At 43.8% G+C, this 14,224-nt stretch overlaps 1 protein-coding gene across 1 annotated transcript; it reads left to right on the top strand.

Annotated features, from left to right (window-relative positions):
• The first annotated feature begins 2,886 nt into the window (after window positions 1–2,886).
• On the top strand, window positions 2,887–12,259 carry LOC124270315 (protein mono-ADP-ribosyltransferase PARP14-like). Its single transcript, XM_046705361.1, has 9 exons — window positions 2,887–2,952; window positions 3,908–4,096; window positions 4,801–4,849; window positions 8,336–8,391; window positions 8,532–8,765; window positions 8,948–9,169; window positions 11,228–11,461; window positions 11,746–11,967; window positions 12,164–12,259. Exons 1-9 carry the CDS (start codon window positions 2,887–2,889, stop codon window positions 12,257–12,259), a joined length of 1,368 nt encoding a protein of 455 aa, XP_046561317.1.
• The last annotated feature ends 1,965 nt before the right edge of the window (window positions 12,260–14,224 follow it).

The raw sequence follows: 14,224 nt of genomic DNA on the forward strand, positions 1-14,224 counted from the left end.
ACAACGGAACACTGATCGTGGCTTAGGTCCCAGCGCAGAAACTCGCCGGTGTCGTCGAGGCCTTGTCGCGTCTTGATTTACTCACTCACATACTCTCAAGCAAACCTGGGCCGCAAAACGTTGGATTGCAAATAGTATCTGAATTCTACAGCGTTGCCAATATCCTAGAAAATATACCGGAGAATTCCACGCTGATCATCCAAGTCTACTACCTCGGCGAGCCATCATCACTTGAAGTCGAAATCGTGAAAGGAAGCAAACTCCGGTGGGCCAAACAACATCAATACCACGTTTGCTGTGTTTACGTGCGGGTGAACATCGATTCCCACACCAGTCTGCAGGGAGTCACCGTTTCCGTGGAACACACGATATGACTCACCAAAATTTTCCTACCCGACAACATACATTTCATAGGGTTGAATCGCACACCTGAGAAATTATCAGAAAAACAATTTTATTTTACTGTTTTATAACAATTTATATAGACGATGAACAGTCGTCACCCAAACATCACACTTGGGGATCTAGGAGACAAGGAGATATTCGATTGGCCCGGCGAGGAAAACACCTTGTACGTCCTGCAGTTAAAAGACAAGGTGTATGAGTGGGTGCCTCTGACAGATTTTAAAGAACCCGAATGGTTGATCAACATAACCTTCACCGCACCTTACATCTCGTTTATACAAAATGTTTACGTCTCCGAGATTAAGAACGACGGGATCATTCTCACATCTTTCATTCCATTTGATAATACCCAAGTTATACGAATACCAGTCTACACAGGCAACATGTTAGCTCTAAACGATGAGTTTGCATTTTTAAGTTCCGAATCACCCGATTACCAACAGCAGTTTTTGGTTATGAGACCAGACACCACACTCATCATAGAAGTCTATCTCGGGACTCATAATGATGCAACCCCTTTAAACGGGTTGGTAATAGTCTGGGAAGACAGGCACAATTACCAACGTTGTCGTATCTTCGTACAACCAGGATCGGCACCCTTAATAAGCCTCGAGGGGGCCCGTATTTTGGACCAAGATGTGTCTATTGATGTCTCAGGGATTTTCTTGCATAAAAATCTAAACCTGATAAGCCTCAAATACATTGATAAGAAATTAACGAAAAACCAATTAAATTTTATCTTATAATATGTAACACACACACAGGATGGGACTGTACCCAGCCGTAGAAGAAGTAACAGAAACACTGGAAACTGTAGACGGGTTTCGTTTGAGACAGTTATGTGACATAAAACGTCAACTAGAACAAGATCGCGACACACGGGAAGCATTATGTAAGAAATACCATAGAGCTTTCAATTTCGGGTTATTGTCCACCACCTATAGTGCTAGGTATTGAAATAACAGCTGGAGTGTCAGGGTTGGTGGGATTGGTGTTTAAGTTTTTATCTCGCAAACTGCACCATAAAGCATTGAAACACGACGAAATAAGAATTCTAGCCGAAGCAAAGTTAAAAAAATAGCCAATCATATTTCCACCGCACTCACGGACAGTAAAATCTCAGAGGATGAGTTTCGTTTGGTACTCTCTGAACTCGCAAAATATCACGGAATGAAACAAGAGATTCGAACCAAGTCTCGTAAAAGCACTGCCATCAGTGAAGACGAGAAAAAAAAGTACATAAACCAAGGGATACAACAAGCCCAACAAACCTTCATTACAAAAACCAAAGAAATCATAGGCGATTCACATTAAATTGTTTCGCGGAGATCAACATAGCCAAATGACCAGGAAAGTGTTGGCTCGCGGTCATAGTGACCAGCAAGCCAGAGGTATTGATCATACCTCACGACACAATGTTGCCACCGCTCAAGAAGTAAACAAAATAGTGTCACGTGACCAGGAAAGTGTTGGCTCGCTGTCATAGTGACCAGGGAGCTGGCTGGGGATTCAAAAGTGGTATATAGAATAGCGGTACGAGATTAGGGCCTGATAAAAGCTTTATTTCATAAATAATAAAGCAGAGGCTTTTGTCAAAAGTGATCTCGTGCCGCTATTCTATCCTAGCCACATAAAGAAACTGTGCACACAGAAAATGCCTTCATAATTGGAATACAACACAGCAAAGACGAAATGATGTAGGCACGTTATAAGCTGAAGTATCTGACCACAAGAAAATGTCAACAGAACATGAACAATATCCATAACGATGACGTCAGAAGTTCAAAATCGGCGAAGTCACAAAGTCAATAACGGGTATGACCACCGTATGCGTGAAGCACAGCAGTGCATCGAAGACGCATAGAGGCTAGCAAATGAGCATTGAAGGACTGGGCAATGGTCTGGGACGTGGTCACTGCTGTCTGGAACCTGTATCTGTGATGGTCACCCGAATCCATCTGTCCCGTCTTGGCGTCTTTACGTCGGGAACGCCCAGAACGTGGATGGTCGGAGACGTCATTACTGTTTCGATAACGCCTGACCCATGCAGATATCATGTTACGATGGCATTGGAAATGTGCTGCCACCTGTTGTTGGCTCATTCCTGCTCGAACCATTCCGATCCAATGGCTTCATGACGTTGAGCAGATGTTAATCTTGGCATGATGTGCATGTGACTTCTCATGTGAATTGGGGAACGTTTGAATGACCCAAGATCAAGCTTTCGACAGTGACAGCAATTTCAGAGTTTCACATGTTGTGTGCATCTATACGGGCTGCACGTGCAGTAACAAATTGCAAGGCCTTAGGCCACCGTCAATGACGTCACGTCGCCTGGCACGTGCATGAGCGCTTGATTGTCTTGCCGACACTCCTGGTTCGGTGCACTGTCTGATGAATTTTGTTATAAAGCCGGACGATGCATCTTTGACCTTGCGGGGGTGTATGCCTAGGGACACCTCCCAAGAAGGCCATGTCGGTATGGATGCCATCCACATCTCTGGGTCACAGAAGCATGTGATGCCACTTACCAGCATCTCGGAGCCTGTACCAGTGTCCAATCCACGAGAGTGACTAGTGGAGACTCAACAGTCGTATACTGGAACAGCCACTTACAGGTCCTATCCGCGTGAAAATGTTGAATGCTTCTGTGAGGTCCTCATCAATGGGTGGAACGGATGATGGTATGCAAACCAGAAACGTTGTTTCAGTGGTTTCCATGGCGTCAGACCAGAGCCTCTCCACGTCCAACTGCTGAACTAGGTCTTCCTCAGGTGGGAGCCGCTCCGCACCATCTGTCATGGGTACATTATCTGCCACAGCCGGTGTAGGAGTGCTGCTGGCCCAGCCCCACGAGGAATGTCGCCGCTGTTGATATGACTCCATCCGGCTGCCAAACAAATGGCTCCAAGGCAACTTGGGTATCTTTGAAATTCAGCTCCCAGAATTTCCCGACTTACATTCAAGACTGTCATCAACTCCTCCAGTGTCCCGTATCGCTGCCCAAGCCGCCACAGTGCCAAAGTGTTGAGGATGAACAGGCATTGCTGGATGACATCCTGTGATCAATCCCCGGCCCCAAACTGTCCAATACAGGGCGGTACATGAACAGCAAGTAGATGGCTGTACTGGTCCATGATGGGGGCACGGCAATGGTGTATGATGCATTCAGACGTTGCAGCTGCAGACGCTGAAGTGGATGTCCTATTTGTATCGTCGACATGGTCCACCAGTGGGAGGGGAAGGCACCCTCGCCCCTCATCAGTTGATGTCTGTGATGTGCTGGTTGCATCCACCGTTGCCAGAAGGAGGTCACCTCACTCCTGGTTTGTTGATGCCCGGGAAGTGCTGGGGATATCCTTCGTTGTCAGGGGGAGGCCACCTAACCCCTGATTCCCTTCCAGCCCCCCTTCAAGACGTGGTGTCTTCGTCGAAGTTTCCCGTCGCCCTCTCGAAGTTCCTTCCCTCCGGCGTTTTGACTGCTGTTGGGCTCTCTTGTCAGAGGACCGGTAGACCACACGGCTGGGAATTCGATGACTGCACCAACATCTGTGCTGAGAATCCTGGCGGTCGTCTTGGTGAGGGCACCATTGCTCTTCTCGGCGAGGGCTGGGACAGTCCTCTCTGTGGGGGCCCAAGTTTTCTCAGAGAGGGCTCCAGTGAACTGCTGGAGCTTGGACGATTTCTGCTGGTACACAGGCGACCATGCAGAGGGCTTTGATGATCACACTGATCACACTGAGGGTTTGGATGAGAATGCTTCTTCGAGAGCTCAGATCCTCTCCTAACTGTGAATTGTGCTACTGGCACCAACCACCATAGCTAGAATGGTGTGACACTCGCGGAATAGGGAGTTATTCTGCGAACCACGTAAAACGAATTATTATTTTTTTATTATAGTATTTTATATAGCGCACATATCCACGCAACTAGCGCATGCTCAAGGCGCTGGTATTTTTCCCTCGATCACTGGATTTCAATCTTAACGTCACATCGTATTATCAATCTCAACTCCCTGGGGAGTATACAACTCTTGCTTCCACTAGGCGCACCGAGTTATTGTGGCTTTCTCATCCTAGCGAGGTACCCATTCACAGCTGGGTGGACTGGGACACATAGTCACAGTACTTTGTCCAACTTCACTGCACGTTGCTGTACCCGCAACTAGGTGTTTGCACGTATTCATGTAGCCGCCATCTGGTCATATACCAACGGATTCGTGGTTTCTTTTAGTTACTACAGACCTTCTTGGTTCAGAATCAATATCAGCACACACCCAGATGTAGGTCAACCCTGGCGGAAGCCACCGAGGGTTTCCGGAGGTCGCCGATGTAATGACATTGACATTAACTACAACATGTTGAATGTTGGTTTCCTGAATTGTTTTATTGGAAGCGGAGCAAGAGTAGAGCAAGAAAGGTGGAACAGAACAAGAACTTGTTCGGTGAGAAACTGGCTTAAACCTGAGAGGCTGTGGGACATTATCATCAACTGATGGAGGAGCTCCACCTTTATGATCAGGAGTCTTTAAATTATTTCTTGAGAATCACATCATGTTTGATGACACTTTGAAGGGGAAAGAGAACGGACAAGAACGTGTTGGCTACTTAAGACTCCTTCACACTTATTTCGAATTGGCAGGAATCAAGGAGAACCAGACAGATTTTTTTTCTCCAAAATTCGAACCGCATTTGGGAGAGAATGTCAAAATAAACATTTCTTTCAAGATTTATAAATGTGCCGTTGGATTACTTAGAATCTGCCTCGAATCATTTTTGCTCATTCCAATTGTAATAGAATGCAGCTCGAATGAATCGGAATACTGAAGGAATTTTTAGAATACTGACAATGCATACTATTTCTTTTTACTGGCGACTCCCAAATGCTATCTGATGTTTCAGTGAGAGGTGCCCACGTTTTTATGCAATTCGGCGGTGTTCTGATGACGTCAGGCCTCATTTGAATAGCACTCGGGACATTCTGACTGTATTCGAAATGTATTCGAGGTACATCAGAGCTGTATTCCAACTGCAGTCGATACATTTGAAGAATATTCAACCCGAACTCCAGTAATCGAGATACATTCCGACTCATTCGAGGCGCATTTGGGACATTCTGACAGGATTTGAATTGGCTTGCCTTTTCGATTCTCCCTCGAATACGTTCAGAATACTTAGAATGCAGTTAAAATGCAATAAGAATACTTAGAATGAAGTTAGAATGCACTTCAAATGCCATTAGATATTTTCAAAATGATCCTGAAAAGTTTAAGGAATGCAGTAAGAAGTTTTAGAAGGCAATTCGAATTTCCGGGAGTCTGCAGGAAATTTCCCTCCGGCTCATTCCGCCTCAAATATGATGGGTTATTATAGAAATCGGATTAGGACGTGATTGCTATTACGTTTGCACGCATTAGGTGTGAGAACGTAGTGCGAACGGGAAGAAGTGTCTGAAAAAGAGTTGCTCGAGTTAAGAACGAGTTAGAACGGGGTTGTTTGTATTAAGAACGAGATAGATCCAGTTCAGAAGAATATCCACTGATAAAGGACGGGACTGAACTCACTATGTACTGCCTGAAAACGTTGTCCATACGGGGTTGAACGGGCAAATTTACCCTAATCGTCTAATCGTGATACCAGCTGTCTCGTGATGGGGTAAAGACGAAGTAGACGTACTGAGATCTGTTTGATTCGAAATAGCGTCGAAATTCGTACAAAATTTCCACGTTCTATCCCGTTCAAGCCCGTTTTACAATTATTTTTTTGGACGGGGCAGCACGTACTAAGAACTACCTTGGTGTGACTCAGGCTTTAACCATTTACATTAAACTGAGGAATCAACACGTAACAGTATGTAGTATTATTGGGTACCTATAAAGTGCATTGTACATCGTGTCTTCTAATCATCCAAATATGTGTATGTATCATATCCAGCTCGCCGACTATGTAGACAGACAGAATATTCAAGAAGTTGATAGAATTCTTCTGGAGAGGCAAGTATAACAATACCCAGGATATCGGTTGTGATCAGCACATTGTGTGAGTCAACTGGTGAGGTTTAACGTCCCATGTTATAAGTCCATGTTCAGGATACAATCGGAATAAAACAATAGACTACTCGTGAATATTGTCGCTTTAATTTTTAGGTACTTAAACACGTGCGCGTGGGTAACTGAACATTGGGATGTGGGGTATTGAACATGGGCATGTGGGTTTTTGAACATGGGCGTGTCAGGTATTGAAAATTGATGTGTGGGGTATTATATATAGGCGTGTGGGATATTGAACATGGGCATAGTGTATAGAACATGAGGATGTGGGTTATTGAACATGTGTGGGGTGGGGTACTGACAATGTACTTGTCGGGTATGGAATATGGGCACGTGGGGTTATTGAACATTGGGGTGTGAGGTATTGAATATTGCCATGTGGGGTATTGAATATGGGCGTGTGAAATATTGAACATGAGCATGTGGGCTATTGAACACTGGGCTGTCGGCTTTTGAATATGGGCGTGTCCGGTATTGAATATCTGGGTGTGGGGTATTGAACATGTGTGGGCTGGGGTATTAAACATGTGCTTGTCGGGTAGCGAATATGGGCATTGTGGTTATTGAAAATGGGCCTGTTCGGTATTGAACATGAGGAGGTGGGCTATTGAACATTGGGCTGTCGGCTATTGAATATGGGCGAGTCGGGTATTGAATATCTGGGTGTGGGGTATTGAACATGGGAACGGGGGTTATTGAACATGGGGATGTCGGATATTGAACATGGGCATGTCGGGTATTGAACATGGGGATGTCGGGTATTGAACATGGGCATGTCGGGTATTGAACATGGCCATGTCGGATATTGAACATGGGCATCTCGGGTATTGAACATGGGCATCTCGGGTATTGAACATGGACATGTCGGGTATTAAACATTAGCATGTCGGGGATGTCGGGTATTGAACATGGGCATGTCGGGTATTGAACATGGGGATGTCGGGTATTGAAAATGGGCATGTCGGGTATTGAACATGGGGATGTCGGGTATTGAACATGGGCATGTCGGTTATTGAACATGGGCATGTTGGATATTGAACATGGGCATCTCGGGTATTGAACATGGGCATCTCGGGTATTGAACATGGACATGTCGGGTATTAAACATTAGCATGTTGGGGATGTCGGGTATTGAACATTGGGGTGTCGGGTATTGAACATGGGCATGTCGGGTATTGAACATGGGGATGTCGGGTATTGAAAATGGGGATGTCGGGTATTGAACATTGGCATGTCGGATATTGAAAATGGGTATGTCGGGTATTGAACATGAGCATGTCGGGTAATGAACATGGGGATGTCGGGTATTGAAAATGGGGATGTCAGGTATTGAACATGGTCATGTCGGGTATTGAACATGGGGATGTCGGGTATTGAACATGGTCATGTCGGGTATTGAACATGGGGATGTCGGTATTGAACATGGGGATGTCGGGTATTGAACATGGGGATGTCGGGTATTGAACATGGTCATGTCGGGTATTGAACATGGGGATGTCGGTATTGAACATGGGGATGTCGGGTATTGAACATGGGGATGTCGGGTATTGAACATGGGCATGTCGGGTATTGAACATGGGGATGTGAGGTATTGAACATGGGCATCTCGGGTATTGAATATGACTCTGTAGGTATTGAATATGGGCTTGCTGGGAATGAATTGAAAGCAATATTGTTCCTATTGTTTTAATTATGTCTGTGTTGTTTAAACCTTTTGGGAAAACCTGAGAAATTGAGACTTAATATTGTGGAATATGTCATTGATGTGTATGTACTAACAATGTCTTTACGAAGCAAATACAAATCACTGATTGTTAGCAGGATTGTTCCTGGCTGAGTGTTCACATAGATGACCCTTGTGTATAACATCCATTGTTTCAGCTGAAGGAATGAACTCTCAAATACAACTGGTCGACGGAGAAATTGCCAAACAACAGGTACATTTATACCATAAATAACCCTCAACTAAAACAATGCAAATGAAGATCTTTAGAGGACAAACACGTCACTCATAGTTCTTATTCACGTTAGTACTGCCACTGTTTGCAAAGGTCATCTATGATGTGCTCCTTGACAGGCTGATGTCTTGGTGAACACGACAGGGACTGATGTCAACCTCTTGGCAGGAACTGTCTCCTACACTTTCCTGGAGGCAGGAGGGAAGGAACTTCAGGAGGACCTGACCAAGGCATGTCCTTCTGGGCTGGAAGTCGGTGGCATTGCTCAGACCAAGGGAGGGAAACTCCAATGCCAGAAGGTGTTCCATGTTGTGCTGAAGCCGTGGATGAATAAAAATGATGAGGCAGAACAGGTGGGGATCATCTTTTCCCGTTCTGGGAACTATATATTATCATTGGAAGTTTTTAGTGTGCTGTTGATCGTAATTTAGTCAAATTCTGCACCAACCATCTACATTTTTCCACATCTTGTCATGTTTCTCTGTACCTAGATAACACGATTGCACAGATTATGAAACTGTATTTACCTCCCCAGATACTTAAGAATGTGGTCACCCAGTGCCTTGAAATGGCTTCCAAACAAAACTTAAGGTCCATCGCTTTTCCTGCACTTGGATCAGGGTTTCACAGATTCCCCAGCATGCGGTCTGCAGACATCATGTTTACTGCCACGGAGACATTCCTGCGGAACAACAAGAACACGAGTCTAAAGACAGCCAAATTTGTCCTGTATGGAGGCGACGATGTCCTGAGAAAGGTACACATCTTCAAATACTTGATAGGGCACACGTATAATCACGTGGTGAAATGAGTGAGTGAGTGAGATTACGCCACACTCAGCAGTATACCAGCTATATGGCGGTGGTCTGTAAATAATGGAGTCTGGACCCGACAATCCAGTGATCAATAGCATGAGCATCGATCTACGCAACTGGGGTACGATGACATGTGTCAACCAAGTCAGCGAGTCTGACCCCCGATCCCGCTAGTCACCTCTTACGACAAGCATGAGTTACTGAAGATCAATTCTAACCCGGATCTCCATGGGGTTATAGTGAAAACGGACCCCAGCGAAAACGGCCAAAAAATATATCGAGAAAACGGCCACCGCTGCTAGAGAAAACGGCCTCTATGCCTAGAGAAAACGGCCATTATATATAACAGAAAACTACATGTACTTTATTCTACTGTTATTCATCTCTAAATCAATATCATGATAAGGAGGCAACACCAATGATAACATTTGAACTATAAATGACAATACATGGTACAATAAGAAATAAAACAGGCTATAGAATACCAACAACTGAACGCAGATCGCCATACTAGGGACCATGGCAGAGCTACAAGAACGAAAGTTGGAATTAGTACTACTAATCCGCTGATCAATATACACACTACCTTATCAACTAGTCTTACCTGTCAAATACACAATCAATCAAACTGGTTTGTTCATCGGAAGTAAATCTCTATTATTTAGGCAATATATAATCATATAATATCTTTTGATCTTGGTGCAACTATGTTGGCCGTTTTCTCGTGGTCCGGAGGCCGTTTTCTCCAGCACGGTGGCCGTTTTCTCGATTTTTTGGGGGTCCGTTTTCGCTGGGGTCCTTTTTCTCTGTATCCCTCTTCATGAGTAAGTAATGAAATGAGGCCTAACCCACATTCTGTCTAACATGTGTTATGTTTAGGATAACTCTTTCTTAGTAAAGTACCGCGGTTTCTGTGTGGGTTAGATCGCTGACTTTGTGTGCTGTCTATTAGGTCACTGACTCTGCGAGTGTGGATTCGAATCTGTACTTTACTGTGAGCGTGTAATCCCAAATAGAATATAAATCATTTTCTAACTAGCATAGTGTATTCACACATTGTTGTCAATGTAGACGGACATTCAGTCAACTGCTGTTACACCCCCACCCCCAACTCCTTAACCCCAACCCCCACACATGGGGGTACCGCGAACCCTCTCTGGACATCACATAACTAAAAGTTTATATATCTTCGAGTTTAGCATATGTCTACTTTTTATCATATACAAACATACTCAGGCGAACAAAATCTCTAAAAATTGGGTCCCACAAATACGATGTACGGACTATGTAGTCGTGTCTGACCACGAGAATGGGTTCCTGAAGATCAATTTCATCCGAATATTTACGGGTATGTACAGATGTAATGAGATGTAACCGAATTACAGACTCTTTAACAACGTTTTGAATATGCCTAGGACTTTATAGCGAGAAGGGATGGTGTATCGGTAGTCCATCAACACCGTGTTAGCAAGGAGGTTGTCTTGAAGAAAGCTGCGGGAACTAAAGGTAAAAAGAAACACTCACGGATCATGAAACAGTCACATTATATACTCTTGCAAATAAAGGAAATATTTTCAAATTTGAAATAAACCCTTTGTTTCAAATATATTCAGCCATTTCAAACCCGTAACGCCATATTTGCTGCAGTTATTTGGGTCCCATGTGTTTCAGAGCTGACCATCAGGGCAATCACTGGAGATCTCACTCAGTTGGAGGTAATAGGCTAGCAGTCTAATCATGCAGTCTGTTTCAATGAAGTATTGACGTACGCCACTAATTGTGTTGTACAAGAGATTGTTCTCAAAAACATTCTCTCAATTTCTCAAACAATTAGAACTATAATATAACTCAAATATAACCTAAATGTCCATTATGTCCAATGTAAAATATACTTATTGGAAAAACGAACAAAATTAAAATAAGAAAAAAATTAAAATATTAACTTTATCACTTATCACTTTGCAAAACATCAGTTGTACCATACTGACACTGTTCTCCAGGCCGACGTGTTGGTGAACACGACACAGGCAGATCTAGATTTCTCTGTTGGAGCTGTGTCTGGCTCTCTCCTTGATGCTGGAGGCCAGGTTATTCAGGATGAGTGTAGACATCAACATCCTCTGGGAGCTAAACCCGGCACCGTGATACAAACTCAAGGAGGAAAACTGAAATGCAAGAAGGTTTACCATGTTATTTTAGACTCTTGGAACAGCGGGCACGAGAAGGCAGAGAAGGTATGAAACTCTGTTCACTTGATACTCAAGTGTGGATCAGATAGTCCGAATACATTCTGTATGTGCTTGCTTCACGGTCCGTCACCAGTTGATACTTGTTTTATGGATTCCAGAATGCAATGTTATATTTGAATTACTCTTGTATATATATTTCAATATTTCTTTTTGTAAATCGAAAATGAGCCTAATCAAATATTAGATAGGCGCCTTTCACCGAAGCCCATGCTTGAACAAAAATGTTTTGTTCCTTAAATAATGTAAATGTATTTGCTTCTCCTGGTCAGGTATTTCTCTCAGTAGTCACTTCGTGCTTGCAAGAGGCATCCCGACAGAAATTCACGTCTGTTGGCTTCCCCCTCCTGGGTACGGGATATGCTGGATTTTCCGCAGAGATGTCGACAAAGCTCATGATCAGAGCATTCGTGAACCTCTTTCAGAACACTGCGTATACATCGCTTCAAGTTCTCAATGTTGTCGTTCATCCCAAAGATACTGCCATCAAAAAGGTAATGTCCCACCTGGTGCTTGTTGATTCACCTGATTTACGAAGTACAGTCGTTTCGGAGCCAGGAGTATGTGTCTATTACTTAGTCATCCTATCTTTTTGTGATTATACAATTTTAACAACAATCGGCTAGGTGAAGTGGTTTCCATTTCTGCGCTTATGGTCATTGTTTATCAGGTAACTCACACCTCTTCCAGATCGTTGAGGACCAGCTTGGAGAGGCTGTACGGCTAGCGGATATGGCAAAGTTCATCACAACAGCAGGTAAATTTGCTTCAGTATCATTGTATTAGACTGTGACAGACAATGGATGCTGCACAATGCCTTGTCAGAGGGTACTCAAAGTACGCAACAATCTTGAGTATCAGTTGCCGTAAGTCTCAGTGGCTGAGTGGGTTAGATTGCTGACCTTGTGTGCTTGCGATTTGGGTCCTCGCTGAAAACGCGAATTTGAATCCAAGATTGGACTCAAAACAGCACTAGAACTATGAAAGTGTAATCCCAAATATAACATTTTTACATTAGGGGTAAATATTGTAAAACATTCATGCCTATGCAAGTTCTGTTTGAACTCAAGAATCTTGTGGCCTTATTCGTGTTTGTAGGTTTAAAAGAACATGGTAAACGTTTAAGCATAAGTGTACACACAGTTATATGTTTGTAGACGGCGCCCAGTTACCGGTAGGAGAGGACATCCATCTGGTTTCTGGTCAGTTGGTTGGTCAAAAGGTAATGACTTAATCCTGTAGTGTCCAAACCAGATAACGTTTTTGTCTTTAATTAGTGTACATTAATGACGGTCCAAGAACAGCTTCTTGGTAGGGCTTATCTTGTTATATAGAACCATTTGTATGCAGGGCTTGGTTCAAACCTGAGATTTCAAAATACGACGTCACGTTTATACCACCGTGCACCCAGTGCATGTTAATATTTTGCTGTTAAAAGAACACAGACTTTAGAATCACTGGCTTGGAGCAGTGACTCTGTTTTCTACACGGACTGACTTGGAGCAGTGACTGGTTACTACACGAACAGTAGGTGAATGACAGGCTTAAAGCAGTGACTCTTGTTTATACAAAAACAGTAGGTTAATAACTCGCTTGGAGCAGTGAATCTGGTTTCTACACGGAGAGTAGGTGAATGGCAGACTTGGAGCAGTGACTCTGTCTTCTACATGGACAGTAGGTGAATCACTGACTTGTAGCGGTGACTGGTTTCACAAGGACAGTAGGTGAATGTCTGGCTTGGAGCATTGACTCTGGTTTCTATACGGACAGTAGGTGAATAACTGGCTTGGAGCAGTGACTCTGGTTTCTACACGGACAGTAGGTGAATAACTGGCTTGGAGCAGTGACTCTGGTTTCTACACGGACAGTAGGTGAATAACTGGCTTGGAGCATTGACTCTGGTTTCTACACGGACAGTAGGTGAATAACTGGCTTGGAGCAGTGACTCTGGTTTCTACACGGACAGTAGGTGAATAACTGGCTTGGAGCAGTGACTCTGGTTTCTACACGGACAGTAGGTGAATAACTGGCTTGGAGCATTGACTCTGGTTTCTACACGGACAGTAAGTGAATGACAGGCTTGGAGCAGTGACTCTGGTTTCTACACGGACAGTAGGTGAATAACTGGCTTGGAGCAGTGACTCTGGTTTCTACACGGACTGTAGGTGAATGGCTGACTTGGAACAGTGACTTTGGTTTCTACATGGACAGTAGGTGAATGAATGATACTGTTCATGTCGTGAAACTTTTATGACGAATAATGTACATATCTTACCAGACACACAATAATTCTGTTATGATGATGTACTAAATCATCAACACCCAAACTGAACCAATATCTATAGTTTTAAGTTAAACAGATGGTGCAACCTGTTTAGTCTGGTGCAACAAGGTTATTACCTGAGGTTGCACCGGTTGCAAGAAGGTTTTATCTACTCAAATCGAGCCCAAGTCTGCTGAGGCGGGAAAATAGGCATGATAATGAGTTGGGTTTGTTTAGACAGAGTCACAATTGTAGTTTTACAGTACTCCGAATTTATGTGGCTGAGTTTAGTTGTACGCCGCTTTTAGCAATATTCCAGGGATATTACGGCGAGGGACACCGGAAATGAGCTTCATACGTTGTACCCATGTGGGGAATCGAACCCAGGTTCGAGCTAATGCTTTAACAACTAGGCTAACTCACCGCCCCTAAAGGGTTAAGTTGCCAGTATACCCGCAATATACCTAGTAATACTGTCCAAAGTGGCG

The sequence above is a fragment of the Haliotis rubra genome, unplaced genomic scaffold (assembly GCF_003918875.1).
Source record: "Haliotis rubra isolate DU_JTF1 unplaced genomic scaffold, ASM391887v1 Scf1508, whole genome shotgun sequence".
Lineage (NCBI taxonomy): Eukaryota > Metazoa > Mollusca > Gastropoda > Lepetellida > Haliotidae > Haliotis > Haliotis rubra.

What these genes read in the sequence shown, in the direction of transcription:
- LOC124270315 (XM_046705361.1), top strand. Translation starts at nt 2,887, where the DNA reads ATGGATGCCATCCACATCTCTGGGTCACAGAAGCATGTGATGCCACTT. An exon ending in TTACCAGCATCTCGGAGCCT is followed by an intron (nt 2,953 to 3,907) that starts GTACCAGTGTCC and finishes CTCTCTTGTCAG; the next exon opens with AGGACCGGTAGACCACACGG. An exon ending in ACAGAACAAGAACTTGTTCG is followed by an intron (nt 4,850 to 8,335) that starts GTGAGAAACTGG and finishes CCATTGTTTCAG; the next exon opens with CTGAAGGAATGAACTCTCAA.